The sequence below is a fragment of the Periplaneta americana genome, chromosome 17 (genome assembly GCF_040183065.1).
Source record: "Periplaneta americana isolate PAMFEO1 chromosome 17, P.americana_PAMFEO1_priV1, whole genome shotgun sequence".
In the NCBI taxonomy this organism is placed as follows: Eukaryota; Metazoa; Arthropoda; class Insecta; order Blattodea; family Blattidae; genus Periplaneta; species Periplaneta americana.
This window is the reverse complement of record NC_091133.1, coordinates 110,196,740-110,210,272: the sequence shown is the minus strand read 5'-3', so window position 1 is coordinate 110,210,272 and position 13,533 is coordinate 110,196,740. Positions and strand designations below refer to the sequence as shown.

Below are 13,533 nucleotides of genomic sequence, written 5' to 3'. Positions count from 1 at the left end.
AATCTACATGTGCTAGGAATCTGAAATTTTGCAGGTTTATAAGTGGATATCTTAGTACCGACATCATAGGAATTGATAACAATCAAAAGATTGGCTTCATAATCGATCCCACTATAAGATTTGAGGGTGCCGAATTCCAACCACAAGAAGTAGATCTGGAAAAGAAAAGACATTATGAACCCTGCTTTCCTTATCTGGAAGAGAAATACCGCATAGCCGTTTGTCACTGGGAAGTAATTGGCTTGCTCTTTGGTGCAAGGGGCACTATATCAAGATTTTGTATCAATTTCTTTCATCGTTTCCATATCAATCTTTTGGAACTTCAAGATATAGCCATTAATGTTTTAAGACATTCCTTGTTAATTGTAAATAACCATTTGTACAGCTCTATATATGAAAAATAAATTATTCATGTCGAGGATAGCTGTCCCCCAAAAATAAATTAAATTAAAATAGGCTAAAATAAAAATAACATTTAAATGTAAAATAGAATATTGTTGATCTACAATTAATTTAGTTGCTGTTAGCACTCGGTACCCCTTTTTCAAGGGCAGCTATCCTTTTTGGATTCTTCTCTCATGCCAAGTGTTATTGATGTAGGTTGAAGAGAATTGGAAGAGCTTCATGATGGACAAAGTTGAGTACTGAGTGGATTGTACACAATGCATTTTGCACCTGTACCACAAAGATGAGGAGGACTTTAAACAGATTAGTGACCATGGATGAAAGCTGGGTATATCTATATGATCCTGAAACTAAAGAAATGAGTAAAACACGGATACATCCCTCATCACCCGCCCTCAAAAAAAGGCTAAAGTGCAAGTCATCCAACAAGGTCATGTTGTCGGCCACACCTGTGGAGTAACGGTCAGCGTGTCTGGCTGCGAAACCAGGTCGCCCGGGTTCGAATCCCGGTTCGGGCAAGTTACCTGGTTGAGGTTTTTTCTGGGGTTTTCCCTGAACCCAATACGAGCAAATGCTGGGTAACTTTCGGTGCTGGACCTCAGACTCATTTCACCGGCATTATCACCTTCATATCATTCAGACGCTAAATAACTACATGTTGATACAGCGTCGTAAAATAACCCAATAAAAAAAAAAAGTAAATAAAAATGAAGGTCATGTTGTTAGTGTTTTGGGAATTGCAAAAGTATAATATTGACAGTTACTTAAAAAAAGGGGTCTGCAATTACAGGAGCATTCTACAGGAACTTACTACAAAGCTATGGGATGCTATGAAAGAAAAAAGACGAGGTTTGCTGTCAAAAGGTGTGTTCCTGCTAGCTGACAATGCACCCAGACACTGAGCTGCAGATACTGTCACTTTTGTTCGCAATTTTGTGGCTTTGAGTCCTACCCCATTCACCATACTCATCTGACCTGGCACCCTATTTCTGTTTCCAGATATGAAAAAATGTTTACAGGAAAGAAAATTCTCAAATTATGAGACAGTAATTAATGAAGTTGAGACCTGGTTTGCCTCCAAATCTGCCGATTTTTACGCAGATGGTATTAAAGGACTGTTCCAGAGATGTGTAACCATAGGAGGTGGATATGTAGAGAAGGAAGAATCAGTGGACTACATTTTAGATCCCTCGCATATCTAGATCATGGTGAGGGTAAGAAAAATCAACATTAACTCGAAGCTTGAGACCTTGGAAATCCATATGCCGACGTAAGAAACTATGATTCTGTAAAAGTTGCTTACTTGGTCAATCTAAGATAGATGCAGGTTACACACACGACCTGTTGAGCAACTTGAACTACTTGAAACCTGGTGTGCACATCCCAAAAAGGAAAAGACATTTATGCTCGACTATGCCCAATGACTATGTAATAATTATACACCTGGTAGCAGCCCTTTAATGAACCTCATTAAAGTACACCTATTCATTAAAGTTCAGGTTTTCCACCAATCAGAAGGCAATATGAAAGTGCAAGTATCGATTATTCTCGGATATGCAATCGAAAGACAACTAGTGAAACATCACGGAGGCTGGAAATCAATACTGTCGCAGAAGGTTACTATAATACTATAATAATTAGATTAATTGTAAATAATATTCAAATAAATTCAATTTGTCATCTCGTTTTTCAATGTCTAAATCAATTTCCAGGTTATATCAAGATTAATGTTCATTTTACTCTCTAGATTATATCAAGGTCAATGACATTTGTTCCTCGGAAAAAATCAATACTTTCGCGTCTGCGCACATCTCACAATTTACGAGATATTGCACAAGGTCACTTCCACTCCCCAGTCAGATAAGAATAATATGAATACTTACGAATAATTTCAAGTTAGAAATATGGTCGAGCAGAAAAAGTCGTATGAAACTTCCCTATAATGGTAATTAAGACGCTCATATGAAAATTATGAAACTCGCTTGTGCTCGTTTCATAAACATACTCGCGTCTTAATTACTACCATTATAGGCTCGTTGCATAATGTACTAATGTCTGTTTGCATAAGTTCCATCTGCCAACTCTTGGGTCCTGGGGGGATGGGGGGAAACTGTGACATGCTGAAGATGACAGCAATAGTGACATCAGTGCATTCTCTTCCAGATCGCTCCATAAGCAAAACTTTACCTCATACATTAGGAATCTGCCCCCAGAAAGAGTTACTGAGATGATCAAATAGCACAGTATTATAAGAACATGATTCACCATGCCCTTCGAACCACAAGCCTAGAGGTCCGTTGTATGGCCGAGAATGACAATAACCACAGAATAGATATTATTGTGATTAATAGGAGGAAAAATACAGTGGAAATTATAGATCCTACTGGGGTGAGGTTTCATCACATCAACCAGTTGAGGTGGACTCCGAAAATAAGAAAATTTATTAATCTGCCGGTTCTTATTTTCAGAATTGTTATAAAATTCGTAACATTGAAGTGACTGGCCTCTTTTTAGGAGCAAGAGGCACCATTTATAAATTTTTCATCAGTGGATAGAAAAGTATTAAGCTTCAGAAGCTCCAAGATGTTAGATATGAGATGAGCCAGACCCAACCATCCGAAGTCAACAAAGAAAAACAACAAATTTATGAGCCTACTATTCCGTATTTTCGAGAAAAATATCAGATGGAAGGCACCTGGGAAGTACATGGTTTAATGATCGGAGCGAGGGGCACCATCCCACGATCAACTGTACACACTATCAAAACATTTGGAACCCATGACATCATTCCAAAAATAATTACTTCAACCATTAAAGGATCTGTGGCAATTCTGAAAAATCATTTATACGGAATATCATAATCCCCTCCCCCTTTTCTATTCGTTAGTGTGTGATTGTTACATATATATGTACAAATTTATTATTTCTTAAACTTAAGCTCCTAGTTCACATTTCAATTTGACTCATCTATCTTACTGTAATCATTACTATTCTTATATGTGTGTTATTCTGTGTTTTTGGCAACCCAGGATGCCTGGACAGACTATTTCTTGAAATAAATTATATATATGACTATAAATTACTATCTTGATATTTCGGAACCATTTATGTAGTAACAAGAGTATATAAAGCAAGTTATTTTTCAATTAATATTTGAGGAGAAAAATTCGCTCTGGCGCCGGGGATCGAACCCGGGTCCTTGGTCTACGTGCCAAGCGCTCTGACCACTGAGCTACGCCGAATTCAATCCACAGCACCGGATCGAAACTTCCTCCTTCAATGTTTCCCTTTGTGACCTTCGATCCCCGGTGCCGGAGCAAATTTTTCTCCTCAAATATTAATTGTAAATATTACAGATATTATTCTGTTGGATAAATTAGTAAAAAATCCATAACAAGTTATTTTTCGTTTATATCAAGCCTATTTTTTTAGTATTACTTCATTGTGAACTAATGTATCAATTGGCAAACCCCATACATGGGGTCATATTTGCAATAAATAGTACTAAATTATACTCATTTAATGTCACTAAATGAATTCTTATCAGAACAAAGACGTATCAACTAAATCTAGGTTTTCCGTGATTGATTATGATTTCCCCTAGTTCAGAAATGGGGACACATTTTTGTTTGAAAGTCACTAGAGGTGAAACAAACATGAAGGCGAGACTCCACTGAAAATCATGAACATTTTGCAAAAAATTTTTATTGGGTATTAGAATGTATGTTTTCATACCTCCAAAGGGATTTAGTTCAAATTCTGACTACAAACATGTTTAATTTTTTTAAAATTAAGGCTGCAAGGAGGCATGGCATTTAAAGAACTCTCAAAATTATTTTGTCATCAAAGAATTTATTTTTTTTACAAATTTCTGATTATAAAGCTAGTAACTTCTTGTTCTAAAGTTGGCTCCCTCAAGTTACTAGATGAATGTAGCGGAGGAGAATTTTAATTTACATTAAATAACTTATTCATTTTAGTTTCAAATCATTTTTCGGTAAGTTTATTTTTCTTGATTCAACACCAACTTTTTTTATACCAAATATTAATCAATCTGGATGAATTTTTTACTACAAGTATTTATGAGATAGCCGCATGTTTCTATGCATTTATTTTGTGAGAAATACTGCTAGTTTGTTATATTAATTTTTTTTCATGAATTATTGGAAAAATAACATATTTTTTAAAATAAAAAAAAATGAAAGTGAATAAATGAGATATTTCATAAAATGAAAACATAGAAATGTTTCTGCATGTCTTGAGAATGTAATAAAAAAATTAAGCCTAAAAATTGAGATCTACTAAAAACTTAGGTTTGAAAATACAATATTTATAAAAAGAATAGAAAAAAAAATAAAAAATCAAAAGCCAAAAACATTTGGGAATTCAGAATTTTTTGATTTTGTTAGTCCTTTACATAGCAAACATGCTCTCAAAATTTGGTTGGAAAAAAATGATCAGGAAGGAAGTTATAATTTTTAGTGGAATGTCCCCTTTAGGAAGCCATATTGAAAAAATCTACAAATAAAGACACAAACGACTAACAAAATAATATGGTTGGCCATGTACTATATTTTTTGATATTTTACATTGGCAAACTCGGCCATTTTGCACAGTGTCAACCAAGATATCATATTCGTACATGTGAAATGCCCTCGAGTGTCCGAAAACAGTACTGAACTTAGCACTAATCAACAACCTATGCACGGTTTTCGCATTTCTTCTTTATTAAAACAAATACAAATTTTCGGTTCTAAAGAAAGAAATCAACGCAAGACAAAATACCTCTAATAATAAAATGTTAGTTTATAATGAGACTTGAGACGTTGCAAGATCTCTGATTCCATTAACAAATGAAATATGTAATGATTTGATGGGACCGAAAACAATCTCTTATGACAAGTAAAACCATATGCCCATATATTGTAAATAGATATTAAACAAATTTTGTACATACTTTTATAATATAGTGTATTATAATATAATTAGAAAGACACTCTTTCGGCTTTCTCAATAACGGGACTGCCTCATAGGACAAAACATAACTAACACACACAGTGGGGAAAAAAAAAAAAACTGAAATTAACCACAAAAGAGAAATGTAGGGGACGAAAAAAAATGACAGGAAAGATAATAGCTTACATATAATAGGCCTAATAGATAGTTGATAGCCGTCCCAACCAGGGTTTAATAATCGGCCTCCTAATCAATTCTAAATGAATATTTATATTTAATTCAATTTTTTCTTTAATAGAAACCCTAGTCAGGTAGGCTATCATTGAGAAATTTATTGGAAATGCAACAAACGATTTAGGCTACAAGACAAATTACATTTTATGTCCACACCTGTGGAGTAACGGTCAGCGCGTCTGGCTGCGAAACCAGGTGGCCCGGGTTCGAATCCCGGTCGGGGCAAGTTACCTGGTTGCGGTTTTTTCCGGGGTGTTCCCTCAACCCAATACAAGCAAATGCTGGGTAATTTTCGGTGTTGGACCCCGGACTCATTTCACCGGCATTGTCACCTTCATATCATTCAGACGCTAAATAACCTAGATGTTGATACAGCGTCGTAAAATAACCCAATAAAGTAAAAATTACATTTTATAAAGAATATAAGTGATTATTAATTATGCTAATCGATGACTTCAGTGCAGTGGAGGATATCATGTAATGTGCTGTCAGGAACTTTTAATTTTCGGAAGACTTCTAAGGACTCCCGTGGGATTGTGCCTCGAGCCCCAATCATAATTCCTATAACGTCCCATGTCTTGATGTTATATTTGGTCCCCAAATCGCTGCATCATGGCAGATAAATTGCCCTTTTTTCTTTGCAGACTTCTCTAGGTTGCTCCTCGCTGTTTTCAAAACGGACTATGGGATCGAGAATGAGTCCACAATTTTTTTTTTTTTGGTCTATAATAATGATATCTGCTCTTCGAGTTCAACCGTCAGCAGAAAGACACCCAATTTCCTCGTACACCTCATACTTATCAGCCCGGCGAAGTTCATTGACAATCATGGAGCGAATTTTATTATGACGGTCAATTCTTAGTAATTCTCCCTTCCGGCAAAAACCCAGTACATGGGCTAGAAACTATTATTACAACTAATTTATCACTGAGGAATAAGAATTACCTGTTAACTTGCATTTACTAGTGGGGTAAGAGTAATCCTCCACGCATTTACTAGAAGCAATGCCGTTGTAAGTGCTTACTGGATTATGCAACAAGGTAGGCGATGTTTGGATCCTGTGAACTCTGCAACCCTTTAAATTTATACTATAAAAAATGAAGATCTAGGAATGTAAATAACGATTATCTTAACAATGAAATCCAGCAAGATTTGTGGAATTGAACTTGATAAGATATAAATTTTCTTCAGTTTGCTACAGAATTGTGTTTTACTAGATATAATAATATCACTTAATCGTGAAGAAATACACAGAAACAAATATCGTAGTTAAAATCGAAACTATTACACCGAGATATTCTTTCTGTCCGGTAAGTTTCAATTTCGTTCATATGACTATTTTGTTGTAACTACGAATTGCACTCATGCATAAATAATAAACCTTTCTTGATTATTCAAAACTATAAAATACTTTTAATTGCACAATGAAAGACAAATGGAAACTATTTTACGATAGCGCTATTTCAGTGCTATATAAGTTCAAACCAACATTCAGCAGGTGATGTAATTTATACATTTAAAGATCTGATTCGTAATTCATAATTATTTATAACCAAATTGAGATATTTTTGTGCGTTGCATAAGAATGAAATACTTCGAACGAATTATCCAGTAAATCTGAGAGAGACCACATTACTTTTTCATGTTTCCTTTAAAAGACATTAAAACTGCAATGTTCATCACGTGATTCTATATATATATATATATATATATATATATATATATATATATATATATATAACTTTTGAAAATTTCATAGCGTGTTTTGGGTACTATTGATAGAATAAATTCCCAACATGCTCAGTCAATTTAAGGGCAGTGTATTATGATAGTAAATGATTAAAAGAATTTTAGTTTTGTCTTTTAATGTGTACAAATTTGATCCGAACGAATGTAACTTTTCGTTCTGAAAAAGAATTTTAAAATCTTACATTTGTTCAGATAAAATTTCTGCGTATTTAAAATAAAAAGCTACAATTCTTTCAATAATTTTTTATCAAAATACACTGCTCTCTTGAATTGACTGAACATTTTGGGAATTCAATTAATTGCATTCCCAAAACACGCTATGAAATATTTCATATAATACAATTTTTATATCGGTAAGGAAGCAAAAACGAGTAAAATTGTATTTAACATTTTTTGTTTGAAATATCTCAAAGAATAACCCCTTGTACTTACGGTTCACTCTGTATATAAGATTCAAGATGGAGGTAGTGAACTACTTCTAACAGCAGACATTCTGATGGGGGCAGTTAAAAAAGTTCAATTTGTTTCTTTATCCATGTTAATAATGTCAAAAGAAGTGCTTATACAAATTTTAGCCACTCGACAGCAATTACGAGGGCCGTAAAACATAAGTTCTTCAGGGGTAGTTAACAGAACGAAAACACAATTTCATTGGAAAAATTTATTGGAACAGACACAGCAATTGTTGAACTATTTTTTAACATATTCCCCACCGGAATTGAGACATTTGTCATGGTATGGGATCGACAGAGAAGTACAGACGGCTGTCAAACGCTGGTTCCGATCTCAGGCGGCTGATTTCTACGACACAAGGATACAAAAATTGATCCCATGGTATGACAAATGTCTCAACTCCAGTGGAGGATATGTTGACAAATAACGCAACAATTGCTGTATCTGTTTCAATAAATCTTTCCATGCAATTGTACTTTCTTTTTCTGTAAACGGCCCCAGGGAAAATCACTTTCTGAACTGCGTCGTAATTGCGGTCGAGTGACCAAAATTTGTATAAACACTTCTTTTGACATTATTAACATGGTGGAAGAAAAAAAAATAAATTTTTTATCTGCCCCCCATCAGAATGTTTGCTTGTAAGTTTACTGAGGTCTGCTAACTAATAGTTTTAATTAGCCGATTGAAATAGGCATTTATTTAAACAAATAGCTAAGTATTGTTTGCAATGCTGATTTTGCTGTGCTTAACATTTCAGTTAATAATAATAATAATAATAATAATAATAATAATAATAATAATAATAATAATGTAGGTACTGCCCGTTTAAGCTTACCATGCGTGAGGTTGCCACTGCCAATGTTGACATGAAAACTTCGGACTCTGCGGGACACGAGACGAGTCGCAGGGTCGAAAGCAATGTACAGACGTGGGCAAATTATTAACAAAATTGACGATTTTTATGATTAATTCTATTTACAAAATTTGACTATTCAATTTAGACTACAGTTGACAATTTTGCTTATTTCTATCATTACAGTACATAGAAATATGCAAAAATTTCAAATGTAGGCTATTCTAAATTGAAGAGTCAAATTTTATAAAAAAAGTATATAATAAAATCTTCAATTTTCCTAATTATTTGTAAATATTATGCAAAAATGTCAACTGCAGTCTAAAGTTAAGAGTAAAATTTTGTAAAAAATATATAATAAAAATCTTCAGTTTTGCTAATAATTTGCAAATATCCAAAATGTCACCTGTAGCCCAAATTGAAGAGTCGAATTTTGTAAAAAATTTATTTAAAAAATCTTCACTTTTGCTAATAATTTGTAAATATGCGAAAATATCAATTGTCTAAATTGAAGAGTGAAATTTTGTAAAAATATAAAATAAAAATCTTCGATTTTCCTAATAATTTGGAAATACCCAAAGATGTCAACTGTAGTCTAAATTGAAGAATCATAGTTTGTAAAAATATATAATAAAAATCTCCAATTTTGCTAATAATTTGTCCACGTCTGTATATAATCCGGATCTTCTTTGTACCATAATTGTGAAATCTATTCTCCCCCCCCCCCCATTACTGCATATGCTAGTGGACTATAGTGAATTTCTAGTTCTTTTGCTAACTTTATTTCGAATTTCTGTACTGACAAATACAACTATCAGTTATTTTATATTATGTTGACAACATCGTTTGCCTGTTAAAGAAGCTTCTACTTTCATGAAATGAAAGTTATAGCGAGTATTTGAAAATTTATGACAACAATTACAACGTATTAAAGCTGACATAACTTAAAGAAGTAAAATGGCTGAAAATAGCACAATATTTTTCATTCAGATTGTTTTCCTAATTTACTTTTTTTTCCCTTGGTGTAATAGGCATACTGGAAATTGATTTATTACTGAACTATTTAGAAAACAACTCTCAACATAAAGATAAGATAGCGACGGGCCAGTTCAAAAGTGAAACAACTCAAAATGCACAATTTTGAGGCAACTGCATTTTAAAGTTTCATCTTGCTGTGAAAATTCCAAGGACCATTGAAATTACTTCAAATTCTGTTAATGATGTTTCTTATTATATACTGTAAGTTGCAATTATAATGATATTAATTGGATTTTTCACTGCAATATGAAACCATAACGAATAGAAAGAAGAAGTGTGCGCACTCCTATCTGTTCAGCATTGTCGACGGTGACCAAGAGAATTAGTGGCGCTGCGATCGGTATTGCTCAGTTGGAAGCGAATATCAATAAAAGAAGCAGTAGAGTGTTCGTTCATTTCGTTTGCTTTTTTAGTGTAATTAAGTGCGTTAAATACTTTAAGTGCCAATACACTAATCTGCAATTATTCGTACACGAGTGACAAGTGAGTAGCTCTCACGATTTATTTATTAAAGGACGAGATTATTATGTTTTTGTCGTGTTATATTTGAAGCAATGCCTTCGTGTTTTGTTCCGGGTTGTAGGGCGTGCGTGTTTCATTTGCTTATGCAAACAGAACAGACAATAAAAGAAAAATTGAACGATGGAATGTGGGGCGACATATTTCACGAGTGCATAGACTGTATTACCTCAATTGTAATTCAGCCACCGGGAACAGGATGCTGCTTGGATCATGCCATGGATATCATACCGAAACTAATTTTTCACTATATGAAATGTCGGTTCTTCTTCCGGACGAAACAAATCCGACGAGAACTCCAAGCTTCGAGAGCCGCCAAATCATCTCGTAAATTCTCCAAAGTGTCGGACAAGTAACTGTTGGTGAGTACATATTGCATGCCTAAAAGCAGCCCTAAGTTAAGTTTTACATATTAAACTATTATTTGTTTTACAGTGTGATGTATATGAATGTGTTTTTCTTTCAAATAGTCTTAATGTTGTAAGTACAATGCCAGTTACGTACGTATATGGAGCGAAAGGTAAACAGTGCAACTTACGTTAAATGTATTTACGTACTTACACAAGGAATAGACTGAGCGAACTCTGCACTAGCGCCGCGTGGTATCGGCTGTTTGAATTAACAGAGTGCGACCACTACTTCTTCTTTCTATTCGTTATGATGAAACTATAAATCAAAACTTTGCATTTATGAGTTGTTTCCCTTTAGAACTGGCTCATCGATTTGCTAAATAATGACATTATTATTATTATTATTATTATTATTATTATTATTATTATTATTATTATTATTTTACCGGCGGCGTTCAGGTAGAAATTTTATGAACGTTAGTTGTTGAATAAAATATTTTGAGTTGCTGTATTGATTGTAACTAACATCTTTTTTGTTGCCATCACAAATAGTATTTTTTTTTACTTGGTTATTTAACGACGTGTATCAACTACGAGGTTATTTAGCGTCGATGGAATTAGTGATCGCGAGATGGTATTTGGCAAGATGAGGCCGAGGATTCGCCATAGATTACCAGACATTTGCCTTATGGTTTGGGGAAAACCTCGGAAAAAACCCAACCAGGTAATCAGCTCAAGCGGGAATCGAACCCGCGCCCGAACGCAACTCCGGATCGGTAGGCAAGCGCCTTAGCCGACAAGCTACGCCGGTGGCTCGCAAATAGTCATTTAATTACATTTCATAATCAGGTAAATAATTTGTCCACACATTGTAGCTATGCCTTTTAATATTTCTAATCAAGGAACTAAGTTACGTGAGGTATTCTTTCTCTAGATACTGAACTCCTGTTGCCAGAAGTAAAATGAGTCGTCGGAGTATCTTGATTATACTCGTTTTAATGAGTGTCTTTCACCGAGGATGCTGCCAAGTTTCGAAGCCGCCAGAAGCACGGCAAATTCCGCCGGATCCAGCAGCATCACCAGAAGTACCACCAATGCCACCAGCGGTAGTACCAACACAAGGACCATTACCACCAGGAGGAACACCAGAAATAACAACAAAGGAAGGTAAGAGAAAATTTGATAACTAAGTTCCTGAATTTCATATTGATGCATTTTGATTTTCTTATGCGCCATCTGCTGATAAATAATCTAGAGAAGTTGTCAGTTTTTAAGCGTTTTAAACAAGGTTTTATGTTGCTTGTAACTGTTGTTTACATTTTTATAGGCCTAAATATATCATATTTTCAATATACAGCCATTCCGGACAAACTGGGAATTCCAATGAAAAAGTATTTTTCAAAAATATTTATTTATTATCACTATTAGTGTATGACCCTCAGGTTGCGGATCGAGGAGACGGCCTCCAGATATGGAGGGTAGCTGTGAATATATTGAATAAGCAGTCGCGGACAGCCGATGAGGGGTGGTCCTCCAGCTTGAGGATTGGGCGAAGGGCTAACAACCCATCACCGTAAAAAACAGCTTGTTACGAATCCTTCAAATAAGACAATTATATTACCGGTTGTTCTTTATGGTTATGAAACTTGGACTCTCACGTTGAGAGAGGAACATAGGTTAAGGGTGTTTGAGAATAAGGTTCTCAGGAAAATATTTGGGGCTAAGAGGGATGAAGTTACAGGAGAATGGAGGAAGTTACACAACACAGAACTGCACGCATTGTATTCTTCACCTGACATAATTAGGAACATTAAATCCAGACGTTTGAGATGGGCAGGGCATGTAGCACGTATGGGCGAATCCAGAAATGCATATAGAGTGTTAGTTGGGAGGCCGGAGGGAAAAAGGCCTCTAGGGAGGCCGAGACGTAGGTGGGAAGATAATATAAAAATGGATTTGAGGGAGGTGGGATATGATGATAGAGAATGGATTAATCTTGCTCAGGATAGGGACCAATGGCGGGTTTATGTGAGGGCGGCAATGAACCTCCGGGTTCCTTTAAAGCCAGTAAGTAAGTATTAGTGTATGACACAGATAAGGCTCTAAATTTAAATATTCTAAAGTTTTTATTTTTAAAAGGAAAATGTTTTATGGGAATTGGATCTAAGTGGTGTTGTCTGCATAATAGGTATTGTTTTGTTTCCCTAAAGTTTGCGAAACTTACTGCCTAGATCATATATGTAACAGATAACTCATCGCTATATTAAAATCGGCAGCACTTTGAAGAGAACAACCGCCAGGATCGCCACCCGTCACCGTAAACGAATACGAGATGACAGTACAGTCGCTAATGCAATTCAAATGGGAATTATGACGTGACTTCGTATGTAATAACTAGATGGCAGCGTAGTAAACCTGACAAGTTGTTAACTCAAAGCCTATAAAGGCCGACCTATCTGGGTATATACAGTATGATCTAGGCTTACTGATAGATAGATCAGCTGTTAATGTATGTTTTTCACGGAGCTATTGTTGAATGCTGTTAATTCCAGAACTCCAAGATTCAGGAACTTTTTACTCTGTGCTATATTATTTCTACCACTTATTTTCAGTAGTTTGGGTTAATAGCAATTAATGTCACAGTTGTTTTGAAACTGGAAAAATGAAAGACATTAACTCATCTATAACATCCGTGACAAATTGTGTGTAACATACGCAAATGTATTGTGTTCGTTCTATACAGATTGGGAACTTCCTTCACAAATCGTGAAATTATACAAATACAGTTGACGTGTACTTATCTCGAAGTTTAGGTAGGATTAAGTTGTTTTGACAGTCAAAACAGTCAAAGCTTAATGTTTTAATACCTTCCTCATTCTTTCGTAATAGTTTACTACTAAGATTTAAAATCATCCGTCCTCAAGTGAGGTTGACCACTGGGATCCGGAATTAACAAACATAAAAGATAAAGGGAAA

The 13,533-nt window shown here is 34.9% G+C and overlaps 1 protein-coding gene and 1 non-coding gene across 3 annotated transcripts in view; one reads left to right on the top strand and one right to left on the bottom strand.

Annotated features, from left to right (window-relative positions):
• Positions 1-3,575: 3,575 nt before the first annotated feature.
• TRNAT-CGU (transfer RNA threonine (anticodon CGU)) lies at positions 3,576-3,646 on the bottom strand. The gene has a single exon. It is a non-coding gene; the product is annotated as a tRNA-Thr (tRNA).
• Positions 3,647-6,729: 3,083 nt separating this feature from the next.
• Positions 6,730-13,533, top strand: part of LOC138692709 (uncharacterized) — a 31,240-nt gene continuing 24,436 nt past the window's right edge. For both annotated transcript variants that reach the window (XM_069815868.1, XM_069815866.1), the window contains exons 1-2: positions 6,730-6,905; positions 11,492-11,724. In XM_069815868.1, the coding sequence (XP_069671969.1) occupies positions 11,520-11,724 (205 nt within the window). In that variant the 5' untranslated portion in view covers positions 6,730-6,905; positions 11,492-11,519. The remainder of the gene's footprint in view (positions 6,906-11,491; positions 11,725-13,533) is intronic.